We start from the raw sequence: 16,708 nt of genomic DNA on the forward strand, positions 1-16,708 counted from the left end.
AAATACGGAATATTCCGATATCCAAAATACCCCTGGCCCCAAGCATTTTGGATATGGGAGACTCAACCTGTATATATATATATTCCTTTATGTCAGTAGAGTACTGGCTTTATAACATGCACTTGGACCAGACAAAATCTGCCCAGTTGAAATTACTCCATGTGTAACTTATAGCAGCCCTTAAGTGCTGTGCTCCCAGTTTGTAAAACGCCAGGAGCATAAGTTTTTTTTTTTTTTTTGGTTTGTTTTTTTTTTAAATAAAATATTTGTGTGAGATTGTTTGCAGCTCTGGACACGAATAAAGTTTCTTCAAAAAATGGCTTAAAGATTACTTATTTTATTTTTTAGAATGAAATATGGGCAAACAAGACTGAATGTGTATAGTAAGTCGGGGGAACCAATCAGACTTTAGTTAAGACTGCACCAGTGCACCTTTGACTGATAAAGGAGATATTTGATTGGTGGATCTAGATACTGTAGCTGCACATTTAGGAATTCAACCTGAATTTCATCACTTAGCACGTTTACCATTTATTTTTAGGTGTCTGTTCTCGGTCACAAGTAAGAGGGTTTTCTCGGGATCACTAATACCCCTTTCACACTGCCATCAAGTAACCCGGGTTATTGCAAATGAGCACCCAGCAACCCGGGTTACTGTGCAGTGTGAAAGGGGCCAGTTGAAATAACCCGGCATTTCAACTCAGGTAGCGAGCAGGGTTGAACACGAGTTCAACCCGGCTCACGGCGCGGTGTGAATGGGTAACCCGGGTCGAGACTAAGTCTCATTCACTGCATAGAATGATCTCATCTCCAAGCACTGGCTCAGCAGCGATGGCGGTGATGTCATCGACCTGGCATTCGTGCCGAGTCGAACTGCCAGTCTGAAAGGAGTCTCAGCCGAGTTGCATCCGGGATCGACGCGTGTATGAATCCCGGGTGCGACCCACCAATAGTGATGTGAATGGGGTATAACTGTGATCTATAAAATCAGTATGTGATCCATGATATCTCCTTCTGTATATGTCATAGATGAAATTGTGTGTTACCAATATGGAATTCTGGGCTATACTTGTGTCCGTGCATCATCTTTGTACAAAAAATATGAACTTTTGAAATAACACATGGTTTAACTCAAAGTAGTATGAAATGTACAGTATGATCCATTCTTACTTGTCAATACTGTAAACACAGGACACAAAACAATACCAGTTTTAATATAATATCACCATTATGTCCGAAGGAGGTCCTAGAGGATTCCATTGCCCAATCAGATGACTGGAATGGTCAAAGCTTCATGTGATCTTGTAAGTGAATAAAAATGTGCATATTACAGAGGCAAAAAGGAAGTGTATACCAGTGGGAAGGTTTTTGGTATTATATACCGGTGGCTCCATAGCCGCCGGTTCAAACCCCGACAGTGGCAGCCTGAACATGCAGAATCCTGATGGCTGCTGTAAGTATACTAACCCTCCCCCTCTCCCACCCTAACCCTCCCTTAGTGGTGCCTAACTCTAACCTCCCTGGGGGGGTGCTTAACCCTAAACCCCTCCCCTGGTGGTGCCTAACCCCACCTTCCTGCACCCTAAACCTAACCCTCCCAGGGAATCGGTTGGTAATGCCAGTGTCTGTTTATCCGCCGGATCATATACTGACAGTGGCAGCCCGACGGATCGAAATCCCGACTGCAGCAGGTAAGTACCCTAACCCTCCCGTCTCCCCCCCCTAACCCTCCCTTAGTGGTGCCTAACCCTAACTTCCCCCCCTAGTGCCTAACCCTAACCTCCCCCCGTTAGTGCCTAAACCAAACCCCCCCTCCCCGCACCTTACACCTAACCCTGCCGGGGGGGGTGCCTAACTGTAACCCCCTCCTAGTGGTCCCTAACCCCCCCTTTCCCTACCATATCCCTAACCCTCTCGGGAGGCTGCCTAACCCTAAGTAACCCTGGGGGCCCTTAAACCTACCCCCCCCTTGCGCGGCTAAACGCTAAGACAACTGACTTACCTTCGTTCGGTATGCCGGGTGTCGGGATTTCGACGCCTATCTTTAGTCCCATGTCAGTGTCGGGATATCGTTGGGGGAGATAGCAGCCGCCGGTATCCTGACTGCATCCCCCTCCCCGGGGTGGTGCCTAACCCTAACCTCCCCACAGCCTGATCCTAACCCTAAGTCCCCCCGGGAGTGCCTAAACCTAACTTGTATCCTGATCCCTAAGGGGATAGAGGCACCGGCATTTAGCCAGGACGCGGGATTCCGGCATCTGCATATCGACAGCCGGCATCCCATCCGCCAGCAATATAACTACATCTCAGTGGGAAGACTGTTAGGGGCTGATTCAATTCCGTGGGATGTGCCGTCAAGCTTTGCCGCGATGCATCTATCCACCACATATTTACTTACGTATATAGCACCAGCATATCCCATTGTGCTTTACAATATACAGTATTTTTAATATCGCTAATTTTCTTGTGCACCTCTATGGAGTGCGAGGAAAACTTGGGTTGTTGCTTTATACGATTTGTGCCATTAAGGAACGGAACGTCGCTATCATTGTGCAGAAATGAACCTGCCTCTTGCAGTTGGAGAGATCAGGGCCCTCCAACTGTGCAAAATAGTGTTGCTACAATATTGTTACATATGGTATTGCCGGAAGTCCATGCTTCCAACTTGTATAAGCTGCACTAGAAACATGACCTGTGGAACTGAATGCTTGCTAGAGGGTACTGTACATGATCTCATGCACCATATTATGAAAGATTTCTTTATAAAGTATATTGTCTGACACTCTCGTGTCAAAAATGAAGGGGCCTATCCATTACCCAACTTTGTGAACAATCTGACCAAAACCAGGAGGTTTTGGTCAGATCGTTCACAAAGTCGTGTAATGGATAGCCGGCAAGGACCAGCGATGCGCGTGCACGCTGGGTCCTTGCTGACCCCGACTATCTACTGAACATGCCCGTCAATCTGACAACGTTCATCAGGTTCGGCATGTTCAGAGATAGGAGGTCGGGCTCCTCGCTGAATGTGCGGGCGCCGCACCTCGGCGACCTGAAGGTCTGAACGCTAGACGTTCAGACTTTCAGGTCGCCTGATGGATAGATCCCTTTAGAAGAATAAAAAATAAAAAATTATTTCCATAAATTCACTAAATATTATCCTTAATACTTAAGGATATTGTTATTGTTATTATCTTTAATCATTAATACTTTTAAAATGTAAAAATTAGAGATGTGCAAAACTGGTCACACTTTTTCAGCAAAACACATCTTAAAGCAAATAAGAAATAACATTTTTGCATCTTAAAATATCCTCTGTCAGCAACACTGTTGCATTGTGTGTGGCACACTATAACTTCCAGATATTCAGAATGTATATAGCCAGTTGGCGGATTTAGGTCTCTTACCACACACTGTCATACAGGATTAATAGGCTGTTTTATCCCGGATCAGAAAGCAGTCACATCAATAACAATATATGTTCAAGGTAATCCTTATAGCCGGCAAAATAGTGGTGCCGATGATGTGTAATGCACATGCTGTTGCTAATACAAACCTATGGATTTATAGGCTCTTATGTAGCCCGTGAGCAGACATTCATATAGTCACAATCAGACCACCAGAGTCCCGTGTGATGCTACTGATATCACCCATTGGTGAGCAGAAGGGCTGGATCCACGTACCTCCGTGTTGTATCGGCTGGGATCTCCCAGGAGACCCTCTGGTGTTGCCGATTATGGGAACGAATGTACAGACCTTGTACAGCAAGTAAACACTTTAACACGGGTCTCTGGCGGTCTGATTGTGAGTATATGACTGTCTGCTCACGGGCTACATAAGAGCCTAGAAATCCATATATAAAGATCAAGTCAGTCAGGACTAAGGACCTCATTCAGAGTCGATCGCTTGCTGCAAGCGATCGCTCTGAATGAGGGCAGCCACTTACTTTTTTAAGTGCGGCCTTCTGGTAGATTGCTAAGCTGTGGGTTACCACCCACAGCTCTAGCGACCGACCAGGGTGATGGTCGCGATGGTCATCACCATCGCGACCATCGGGGCTTATGACCAGACCCTAAGGTTGGGTCTGGGCTCTCGTAAGCCCCAGGGAACTTCCTGCTCTGTTTGAGCAGGAAGTTCCCCACTGACATCATCAATGATGTCAGTGGGGCCACCCCCAAACGGGAAGCGTTCCGACTGGAACGCCTCCGTTTGGCTGGGCACGCCCCTGGCCCACCCAGCAAACGGGGCGAGCTGTCACTCAACATCGACAGCTCGCCCCATCTGCTACGAGACCCCTAGCGATGGAGCGCCCGTCGCTAGCCGGGTCTTGCGCATGTGCACGACGGAGCCGGCTCCGTCGTGCTCATGCTCTGTGGGGACCATCGACCCAGTTCCGAGCGCATCAGTGCTTGCGACTGGGTCTGAATGAGACCCTAAGACACCTCACCTTTGTGAAGCCTTTATAAAGCCTCGTTCCTACCAAACTTTAGTTCAGATTTGTGTTTCTTTATTGGAGTCTTGTTTTGTTGCCTGTCTATTGACTTCTGCTTCATCTCTTTACTGTTCCACCTTCTCCCATCCATGGTCTTCAGCTTGACAGAACCCATCCTCCTTGGACTGTGGCTAGACTGGACGAGATGTGCCCATGGTAGCTAAACTGTAGAGAAGTTGCCCAAAGCAACCGGTCAGCTTCTCACTGTCTTTTATCTAGCACAGTCTATGGACTGATGGTTAGAAGCTGATTAGTTGCTTTGGGCAACTTCTCCACTTCATCGCTCTCCAAGGCTTGGTACATCTCCCCTTTGAAAGCAACCAGCACCGAGACATTAGGTTTATGCCGCCATCACAGTTATCAGGAAATGGATGATGTGTCCATAAACTGGTGACCTGCTCACTACAAGGACTTCTGTGGTAAATATTGCAGCTGTAGGGGTCTATGTACTAATAATTGCTCTTACTGCAGCGATTATTATAGGTCGCATGGGATATTTTCATTTTTAATGAAAATATCCCTGCTATGGACAAAGGGGAACTTACAGGATCAGCGGTCCCTGGCAAATTGTGTAAGCGGGGGAAGCTGTCACTGCGTATGCGCACAGTGTTAGCTTCCAGAGCCAGCCAGGGGCTGCGAGAGAGAGATCGGAAGCCATAGGCTTAAAGCAGTTTACACCATCTGAAGATGGCGTAAACTAAAGAGGCTAAACTCCGAAAATCTTCGTTTTTTTTGGAGTTTAGTACATAGGGGTAGGATCATAGGGCCTGATTCAGAGCCGGACGCTATTTGCGGACGGTCGTTCTTTGCGGTCTGTGGACGCCTCTATGTCTGAGCGAGCGTCCGAAAAATGCGCTCGCTATTTTGTAAAGACGCCCCTTTGCCGTTCGCATCATATACGTCATCTTCTGTATTTATTAAATTAATCGGGAACATCGAAAGGCATCTGAACTGCTCGCAGTGCTTGTGGTAGGATTTACTTCCCGCAATCACTGCGAGCAGTTCAGGCTAAAAGACAACCAAGTGACGTGGTCGATGACGTTGCTTTGTTAATTATGCACTCCCATTAAACTGCATTTTGATCGTTTGGCATGCCTGCATTCGGATCTCCGTTCCCCCGTTTTCAAGCACCTTCCCCTGTTACCACCCACAAACGGTACATTCTGTCAATCAAATTAGCAGCCCCTCGCTGTTTTACGAGCGCACGATTTCCGACCGCAATGACTTGTTTGCGCATGCGCATTACGACCCATACGCATGCGCAGTTGTGCGAACATCGCTCAGAGCGAACGAGTGGCCGCTTATGAGCGGCTTTGAATCAGGCCCATAGTCCGCCTTGATAATAATGGAGACTGTATTCTGCAGCGCTAACTGGCACTTTGCAGGAGATTTCTGTGAAATCTCCTGCTTTTGTGCTTTTAGTACATAGATTTAGATACACTACATAACATTATACAGAAGCAGGGGGTTGCCAGTCATCGCTCAACAGGATCCCATTATTTTTCATACAGAACTGGTAACTACCGTATTACCTTAGCTGAATTTTTTTCCCTGACTGTTGCAAAGGCTCCTTGGGCCCAATTGTACACTCATATTTTTTCAAACTGATTTTTTTCTGCCGTCACAAACTCTTTCATTAGTGTTTCAATCTCTGCTGCAGGTAATTTCATCTTTTAAGATATATTTAATATGATTTATATATTATGCATATGGTGGTGCACATATACAATATTTTTAATTTTATTGTGTGAATTAATACATGTGTACTTTTTAATTATTCTGTCGGCACGTCGAGTCAGTTATCCTAATGAAGTTTTACTAATCCTATGTGCACTGTGTTATTGTTTGTATTATTTTTTTCCTATTTTGGAGAGTGACCAACTGTGATTTCTAAAAGCCCCCATACATCAGAGATTGATTGCAGCAATCATGCAATTTGCAATCGATTGTGTATAAAAATCTTTCCCTTTTTCAATTGATTACAGATTGCAGAATTGCCACAAATCGATTGAAAAAGGGAAAGATTTTTATACACCATCGATTGCAAATTGCAGGATTGCTGCAATCAATCTCTGATGTATGGGGGCCGTTACAGCTGCCTTGGATAAAACACCCTAAGTAGCATCTGGCTGGTTATATGGAACATATTTTTTATACAACTCTTTTTCATGGATCCAAAAACTTACTCTAATTTTCTTTTTTCCCCAGTATTTATACACAGTAAAATGTCTTCCCTTTAATAACTCTAGAGCTAGGTACACTGAAAAGACCTTAAAATAAGAAAGGGTGCATTTATTATTTTGGGTTAGGGGTATATCCTATTTGGACAAAAGGTCTGCAGCTGTGTCTGGTACCAGGAGAGCAGAATCATGGTAAATTTTCTGCTGATAGTTTTCTATTGTACATGTCAGCCTCCCATGTATTCCCCTCCCTGTGCTAACTCCATCCAGCGATTGATGACACCACCCATGGACAGATCATACAGAACTCAGGCAGCTGGGAATGCACTTTCTGTAACCGTCTGGAACCCAGGGATTGAGATGAGCTCCTATCTCCTAATTACCTGCGTTCTCTCCTCGCTTGCAACCACAGGTACGTTCAGTGAAGCCCAGTCTGAGTCTGTTTGTGGATATGGGGTAAAAAAATATATTGATTTTAATAATGTAGACTCTCCATCTAGAATTTGCGAGCTAAAAAAGTAAACAAAAACTAGAACATTTTTCTCTCAAATAAACAAAACCAAAAAACAAAAAACACTCTTGCAGAATTTAAATTTTGTCCTGGTTTTCATTACTTACACTCAATGTAATGCACTCAAAGTTTGGTAGGTTCAGGACAGTTACAGCATCTGTGATTTGTGAATGTACTAAGAGCTTTCTTCCTAAAAAAAAAACAAAAACGGAAGACCGATTTTGCACTTATTGGTCCAGATGTCTGTCCCTATGGGTCTATGTACGTGTGTCTGCACATGTGTGTTTTTGTCCACAAGTGTTACCCTGTTTATATGTGTAAGCACACACCTGCTGTTAATTTATCTAGTGAGATCTAGAAGTCAACTAGCTGCTTTTTATTAAAATGTAATTAGCCTGGCATATTATATTATTTTTATTTTATTTGCTTCTTAAATGTAAGTTAAATTAAAAGTATTTAAAATAAATGTATTTTTATTATGTCTATTGCTATGTTATAAATCTGAGCAATTTATGACATATTTGTAAAATATGACATAATGTTGCAAATACTTTTTTAAATGAGAGAAAATAAAAAATTTAGAACTTGTTCATCACAAAAAAAGTTATCTAAATTCTTTAAAAGATTTTACAGTGATTATGTTATATTGTAACAAAAAAAAATATGAATTAACATAATGAGAGACAAGGTTCTCAATAACTATCAACAGTGCTTTGTTTTACATTGTTATTCTTTAGCCTATTTACCTTACTCCTCATTTGAAAATACACCAAAAATTTAATAAATTCTGTAAGTTTTAAGCTGGGTACACACTATGATGTATTGTACGATATATCGCTTTGACACGGATTGGAACGATATATTGTACACATCGACTACTGTAAATGTATGGTCTGTCATTCCTGATGGTCGTTCGTCGCATTGTCCGATCTGCTGTTCTACACGGCAGGTGACACGAAGCCATGCTATTACATGCAGTATGTAAGAATACATTGAATCATCGTATGCCGGATTGTGGATCGTGCAGTGTATACAGCGCACGATGTATCGTTACAGCGCTGGGTCGCGCCATCGTTCAGGTGTGTACCCAGCTTTAATATATTTATTACGGCGTTCTAATCAGATCCATGTTAGATGGAGGTCTAAAATATGCACATCTGGTAAAGAAATCGCAACTGCAAACTATTTTTTAAGTTAACGAATATTTACAAATTTGGATTTTTTTCTATGTGAAATAAGACTGTTTATAATATCGTATCTAGAAGTGAGATTGGTGATTGCAAATAATTACAATGTACAAATGGTACTATCCTCTTTTAATTTGCAGATATGAATTGTTGTTTATACTCTGGTTTAAGGATGCGTATAGTGTTTATAGGGGTCTATTTACTAAGCAGTGTTAGGAGACCGAGTGAAAAGTGATAAGGTGCCAGCCAATCAGCTCCTAACTGTAATTTTTCAAACACAACCTGTGAGATGACAGTTAGGAGCTGATTGGCTGGCACCTTATCACTTTTCACTCGGTCTCCTAACACTGCTTAGTAAATAGACCCCTTAGTCACATAGACCAAAAAAAGCAGACACTTCTATTTACAGCATGCTGTTGATTCATGGTGGGGGTAGCGGTGAGGACTGGCAGGATGTCACTGCCAGCTGAACATTGGATCTGGGCCAGGCGTATCAGATTTTACGGTCAAACGAGTAACCACACCTAACAGGATTCTGCTTGGCATATCATGTATATTTAGATACAAATAGTACATGCATCTCAACAATGCTAATGGAGTAATGAAAGATGAGCTTTATCAGATGCAGTAAACAGAGGCTTAGTGTCTGGTACATACAGTATAGCAAATAGTGGACACAACACTGCTGCTACAACAAAGCACAAATAAATTGTATTGTGATCATAGATAGCAGTAAGATCATTTTGAGTGGGTGTTGTAGCTGTATAGAAAATAATACAATTATATTATAATCCAGTCTAGGGATCAATCGTGTTAGCAGGTGTAGTGTCCTATGTCTGTATACAGTGTAATAGATGTGTATTATGGTCATGTACAGTGGTCAGGTCATGTTGGGGGTGTAGTGTCCTATGTCTGTATAGAGTGTAATAGATGTGTATTATGCTCATGTACAGTGGTCAGGACATGTTGGGGGTGTAGTTTCCTATGTCTGTATACAGTGTAATAGATGTGTATTATGGTCATGTACAGTGGTCAGGTCATGTTGGGGGTGTAGTGTCCTATGTCTGTATACAGTGTAATAGATGTGTATTATGGTCATGTACAGTGGTCAGGGCATGTTGGGGGTGTAGTGTCCTATGGCCCTGATTCAGAGCCGGACGCTCTGACCAGAGCGCTCGCTCTGAATCAGGGCCCACCTCCATAAATATGGAGCGTCCTCCTGGACGCTCGTATAGCTGTGGTTCACCACCCACAGCATATACGAGCGTGCAGGATGATGGTCGCAATGGTCTTGACCATCGCGACCATCGCCACTGAGAGCCGAAGCCTGTGGTTGAGTTTCTCAACCGCAAGGCCACGAGTGATTTTGGCTCTATCAGAGCCAAAATCACTCCCACTGACATCACTAGTGATGTCAGTGGGGCCGGCTTCTGACGGTAGGCGTTCCCTTGGGAACGCCTCCGTCCGGGAAGCACGCCCCCGGCACGCCCACCAAAGGGGGCGTGCTGTCAATCAACATCGACAGCATGCCCCCTTTGATCAGACACTACGAGCGAAGGAAAGTCCATCGCTCGTCGCGTCTCGCGCATGCGCAGTGCAGACCATCGACCCACTTGCGAGCGGACAGCCGCTCGCGAGTGGGTCTGAATCAGGCCCAATGTCTGTATACAGTGTAATAGATGTGTATTATGATCATGTACAGTGGTCAGGTCATGTTGGGGGTGTAGTGTCCTATGTCTGTATACAGTGTAATAGATGTGTATTATGATCATGTACAGTGGTCAGGACATGTTGGGGGTGTAATGTCCTATGTCTGTATAGAGTGTAATAGATGTGTATTATGATCACGTACAGTGGTCAGGTCATGTTGGGGGTGTAGTGTCCTATGTCTGTATAGAGTGTAATAGATGTGTATTATGGTCATGTACAGTGGTCAGGTCATGTTGGGGGTGTAGTGTCCTGTGTCTGTATACAGTGTAATAGATGTGTATTATGGTCATGTACAGTGGTCAGGTCATGTTGGGGGTGTAGTGTCCTGTGTCTGTATACAGTGTAATAGATGTGTATTATGGTCATGTACAGTGGTCAGGTCATGTTGGTGGTGTAGTGTCCTGTGTCTGTATACAGTGTAATAGATGTGAATTATGGTCATGTACAGTGGTCAGGTCATGTTGGGGTGTAGTGTCCTATGTCTGTATAGAGTGTAATTGATGTGTATTATGGTCATGTACAGTGGTCAGGATATGTTGGGGGTGTACTATCCTATGTATGTATACAGTGTAATAGATGTGTATTATGATCATGTACAGTGGTCAGGACATGTTGGGGATGTAGTTTCCTATGTCTGTATACAGTGTAATAGATGTGTATTATGGTCATGTACAGTGGTCAGGTCATGTTGGGGGTGTAGTGTCCTATGTCTGTATACGTGTAATAGATGTGTATTATGGTCATGTACAGTGGTCAGGGCATGTTGGGGGTGAAGTGTCCTATGTCTGTATACAGTGTAATAGATGTGTATTATGATCATGTGCAGTGGTCAGGTCATGTTGGGGGTGTAGTGTCCTATGTCTGTATACAGTGTAATAGATGTGTATTATGGTCATGTACAGTGGTCAGGTCATGTTGGGGGTGTAGTGTCCTATGACTGTATATAGTGTAATAGATGTGTATTATGGTCATGTACAGTGGTCAGGTCATGTTGGGGGTGTAGTGTCCTATGACTGTGTACAGTGTAATAGATGTGTATTATGGTCATGTACAGTGGTCAGGTCATGTTGGGGGTGTAGTGTCCTATGTCTGTATACGTGTAATAGATGTGTATTATGGTCATGTACAGTGGTCAGGGCATGTTGGGGGTGTAGTGTCCTATGTCTGTATACAGTGTAATAGATGTGTATTATGATCATGTGCAGTGGTCAGGTCATGTTGGGGGTGTAGTGTCCTATGTCTGTATACAGTGTAATAGATGTGTATTATGATCATGTGCAGTGGTCAGGTCATGTTGGGGGTGTAGTGTCCTATGTCTGTATACAGTGTAATAGATGTGTATTATGGTCATGTACAGTGGTCAGGTCATGTTGGGGGTGTAGTGTCCTATGACTGTATATAGTGTAATAAAATTGTATTATGATCATGTTCAGTGGTCAGCTCATTTTGGGGTGTAGTTTCCTCTTTCTTTAAAGACTAAAGAGTGTAATAGAATTGTATTATTATTGGTTCCAGTGGTCAGGTCATGTTGGTGGGTGCAGTGTCCTATATCTGTACATAGTGTCATAGAATTGTAGTATTATTAGTTCTAGGGGTCAGGTCATGTTGGGTTGTAGTGTCCTTTGTTATTTTCTATATTTAAATATACAGACAAACTCACACAGATAAGTCCTCATACACACAGCATCTATAAGCCATATGGCACGAGATACATGGTGTGACTGGGCCGCTCAGGAAGGGGTAGCATACTGTATCTTTCTTAAAATTGTGCATCTTATTTGTATTGTAGATGAAATAGCTTTTGAGTTGATAGTCCCATTACTTTTGGCCCCTTAAAAAGTGGGAGACACATATAGAAACCGTTGTAATTCCTACACCGTTCACCTGATGTGGATGTAATTACCCTCAAATTAAATCTGAAAGTCTGCAGTTAAATCACATCTTGTTTGTTTCATTTCAAAGCCATTGTGGTGGTGAATAGAGGGCAAAATATGAAAATTCTGTCAATGTCCCAATATTTATGCACCTGACTGTGTGTGTAATGTGTAATATATATACACACACAGAAGTGTCAAAATATATGGGATAGATGTCTAGTATTTTGTACGACTCCTCCTAGCCTGGTGAAGTGCAGCTACTCAATGTGGCATCGATGTCACAAATGGACGGAGGACCTCTGGAGAGATGATGACCCATGCCATATGGATAGCTTCCCACAGCTCCCTGTTATTTGTGGGTGCAGGATTTTGGGTGCAAAACCACGTTCCATAACTACTCAATTGGGTTCATGTTGGGGGAACATTGTGGCTCACCATTCATCGGAACTCTCCAGAATACTCCTCCAACCAATTCTGGACAACTTAGGGCCATGGTGCATTATCCTGCTGGAATATTCCATGGTGATACGTAAAGTCCATGAAGGGCTTTCAAATGGTCATCAAGCAATATAACATATGCAGTTACTTTATATTGCATGTCATAGTGGGCCAGTGGACCCACCAATGCTACATGAACACAGCCCACACCATCATGGACCCAACAGCCTGTATGTTGCCTTGTTGACAACTGGGGTCCATGGCCTCATGGGGTCTGCACCACACCTGAACTCTACCATAAGCCCAAAACAACTGGAACCATGACTCATCGGACCACGCCACACCTTGCCAGTCCTCCAGGGTCCAATAACAACTCCACAAGCCCAGGTGAAGCACTGTTTCCAGTGTTATAGGGTTAACTGAGGCACTGTGGTGGGTTTCTGCTCCGATAACTAAAGAACGTTGCACTGACCTGCTGGATATACATCTGGTATGTACCTCCTGCATTGAATGTGGATGTGATTAGAACCATTATTGCTTGTCTGTTACCACTGACAATTCTGGGCACAATCATTAAGCACTCATGGTCGACTACTGCGCTTTCCATGGTGGGTGCTAATGCTTTCCATGAGGTATTCCTGATACACAGGTGACACTGTAGATTGAGAAATGTTGAGGGTCTGCAGAACTTTGAAAATTAAATGTCCCATCTGTCGGGCACCCACTATGATGTCCCATTCCAAATCTGATAATTCCCATCAATTTCCCATGAGCAGCCTAGCCGGTGTTCAAACTGACTCACGAGATGTCGGGTTGCAACTGATGTAGGGCTGGGCATTTCCAAGATGTCACATTATGGTGAAGCCACCTACCATTACACTGGTACTTCAGTTTAGCTAGATAGATATGAGATAGATAGATAGATAGATAGATAGATAGATAGATAGATATAGACATATAGATATGAGATAGATAGATATGAGATAGATAGATATGAGATAGATAGATATGAGATAGATAGATATGAGATAGATAGATATGAGATAGATAGATATGAGATAGATAGATATGAGATATTAGATATGAGAGATATTAGATATGAGAGATATTAGATATGAGAGATATTAGATATAAGATAGATATTAGATATAAGATAGATATAAGATAGACAGATATGAGACAGATAGATATGAAAGATAGATAGATAGATATGAGATAGATAATATATATGAGACAGATCGATAAGATAGATAGATATGACATAGATAGATTGAGACATATGAGACAGAGATATGAGACAGAGAGATATGAGACAGAGAGGATAGATAGGATAGATATGTGATAAAGAGATATGAGAGATAGATAAATAGATATGAGATAGATATTAGATAGATAGATATGAGATAGATATTAGGTAGATATGAGATAGATATTAGATAGGTAGATATGAGATAGATATGAGATAGATAGGATAGATAGATAGATATGAGATAAAGATATATGAGAGATAGATAGATATTAGATAGACAGATATGAGAGATAGATAGATATGAGATAGATAGATATTAGATGGACAGATATGAGAGATAGATAGATATGCATTGAGTACTGCTCACAATGGGGGACTAGTATCAAACCTTACCCTATAAAGAGAAAAGTGGAGAAGTTGCCCATAGCAACCAAGTTCTTCTAGCTATCATTTATCTGTCACCTTTTATAACAAAGCAGTTAGAAACTGACTGTTTGCTAATGGCAGTGCCTCTACTTTTTCTCTTTAGATGGGTTTATACTGTACATCTCCCCCAAATGCTGTGGAAATGCAGGGCACACTGAGACCATTTAGAACATGTTGAATAAGTGGAGGTTAATTTTTATTCCAATCCAAAGATGAATTCTTTATAGAGCAATATGACATTGATGTGAGGAAGGTCAGGACTATGGTGCTAGTAATGGGGCTGGGAATCGCACTGGTAATTGTTTTGATAATGGCGTTGGTAATGGTGCTGGTAATGATGCCAGTAATGGTGAGTGGTTTGTGTGGTTTGGACTCTCTGGCATAAACCAGTGATTGGTGAAAGCTATGTGGTAAGCCAGCCATAGTCACTTGACACCAGTTGGCATCAGACCCAGAATCAGCTCCAATAGCTGCTGTGCCATTATCAGTAGTTAAAAAAGTATTAGAGGGAGATGTATCAATCTTTGGAGAGAGTTTAAGCTCTGAGAGATAAAGTATCAATGAATCAGCTCCTGTCATTTTTTAAACAAAGCCTGTATTGTCAAAGTTAGGAGCTGATTGGTTGTTTTTTTTTTATCTCTTTTTCACTTTATCTCTATCCAAGGCCTTAGAGATTTACTGTTAGTTGTTGGTAACAATATCAGTATATAAACTTTGCACAGCTTTTGTTAAGTTCAACTTCAGTCCCACAGTTATTAAAATGTACAAAAATAACCCTGATCAATAACTGTTATGCCACGTATGTGACCCTTTAGGGTATAGTCCTGCTACAGCCTTGGGGGCTGGAATTTCTTGGCTAGCTGTGGCTGGAGGGCCGTAGAATATAAAGCGGCCTTTGGGCAGTGCAGCAGCCTTGAGGGCTGAATAAGCTTGGCAAGATGTGGCAGATAAACATCTGTGCAATAATGAAGTCACTGGCGTTGGTACGCCGGATGGCGCACTGAACACGCTGGAGTGTGGCCTGTGCCGCCGGGTTGACACAAGCAGCTGATGCTGTAATGCAGCCTGTGCCTTCGGGTTGACACAAGCAGTGCACGCTGGGCTGCGTACTGTGGACTCAGAGTACTACCCGTGCCGCCTGGATGACACGAATGGCAGAGGACAGGTATGTGAACCGTGCCGCCAAGATGACACTAACTGCAGGTAGAAGATGAGCGAACCGCGCCGCCTGGATGACACAAACTGCAGAATAACACAATACAATAGACAGGAGAAATGTAGCTCAACTGGGTGACAGGAAACTAAGCCAGAACCACAAACACAAATACTCTATCACCGGCATGGAGTTAAGGGCTGGCTGTAAATTGACAGGTACAGGATCCAACCAGAGGAAGACCTGTAATCCTCCCTAATGACAGACCAGTGTGCAGCTGGCCTGTGCATACTGACAAGACAATTAACTAGTGTGCAGCTGATACTGCACACAGACAGACAGTTAATTACTGAACACATGTGATCAGCACACAGACAGACAGGATTAAATGCAAAGTTCTAGTAGCAGCTAAGACTGGGAACTGCAACCAAGATGATCTGCTAACCGCAGATCTTAACACCAACAATGCTAAATGTATATTATAACACTGATCACAATTAGCAAGGACAACAGAGCTAGATGTACACTATAACCTTATCACCATCAGCGAGCACAACAAGGCTAGATGTCCATTAAAACTCTGATCACCATCAGCAAGGACAGCAAGGCTAGGTATACATTATAACTCTGATCACCAATAGCAAGGACAACAAGGCTAGATGTACATTATAACTCTGATCACCATCAGCAAGGACAGCAAGGCTAGGTGTACATTATAACTCTGATCACCAATAGCAAGGACAGCAAGGCTAGGTATACATTATAACTCTGATCACCAATAGCAAGGACAACAAGGCTAGATGTACATTATAACTCTGATCATCAATAGCAAGGACAACAAGGCTAGATGTACATTATAACTCTGATCAGTCACAGCAAGGACAACAAGGCTAGATGTACATTATAACTCTGATCACCAATAGCAAGGACAACAAGGCTAGATGTACATTATAACTCTGATCACCAATAGCAAGGACAAGAAGGCTAGATGTACATTATAACTCTGATCACCAATAGCAAGGACAACAAGGCTAGATGTACATTATAACTCTGATCAGTCACAGCAAGGACAACAAGGCTAGGTGTACATTATAACTCTGATCACCATCAGCAAGGACAGCAAGGCTAGATGTGCATTATAACTCTGATCACCATCACTATGGACAACAAAGCTAGATGTACATTATAACTCTGATCACCATCCGCAAGGTTAGCAAGGCTAGATGTACATTATAACTCTGATCACCAACAGTAAGGACAACAAGGCTAGATTTACATTACATCTTGATCACCATCAACAAGGACAATAAGGCTATATGTATGGTAGAACTGATATTTGCTTGAGTTACCATCTGCATAGCCTTGTCTTTTTCTCACAATGAAGACTGTGATGCACTTCCGTATATTGGATCAGCATCAACGTTCCAAGTCTTGTTCCCAGGTGGCCTCAAGTGACCCTTTGTACACATACCAGACACTTGGCAACTG

At 42.7% G+C, this 16,708-nt stretch overlaps 1 protein-coding gene across 2 annotated transcripts in view; it reads left to right on the forward strand.

The window, feature by feature from the left end:
• The first annotated feature begins 6,926 nt into the window (after positions 1-6,926).
• The window catches only part of LOC148481778 (phospholipase A2 inhibitor gamma subunit B-like), a 42,912-nt gene continuing 33,130 nt past the window's right edge, over positions 6,927-16,708 (forward strand). Inside the window, exon 1 of one of the 2 annotated variants that reach the window (XM_088453016.1) lies at positions 6,927-7,081. In XM_088453016.1, the coding sequence (XP_088309142.1) occupies positions 6,946-7,081 (136 nt within the window). In that variant the 5' untranslated portion in view covers positions 6,927-6,945. The remainder of the gene's footprint in view (positions 7,082-16,708) is intronic. The other variant, XM_088453017.1, reaches the window with a different exon arrangement.

This window comes from Taudactylus pleione, unplaced genomic scaffold (genome assembly GCF_031769625.1).
Source record: "Taudactylus pleione unplaced genomic scaffold, aTauple2 ptg000563l, whole genome shotgun sequence".
NCBI lineage: Eukaryota > Metazoa > Chordata > Amphibia > Anura > Myobatrachidae > Taudactylus > Taudactylus pleione.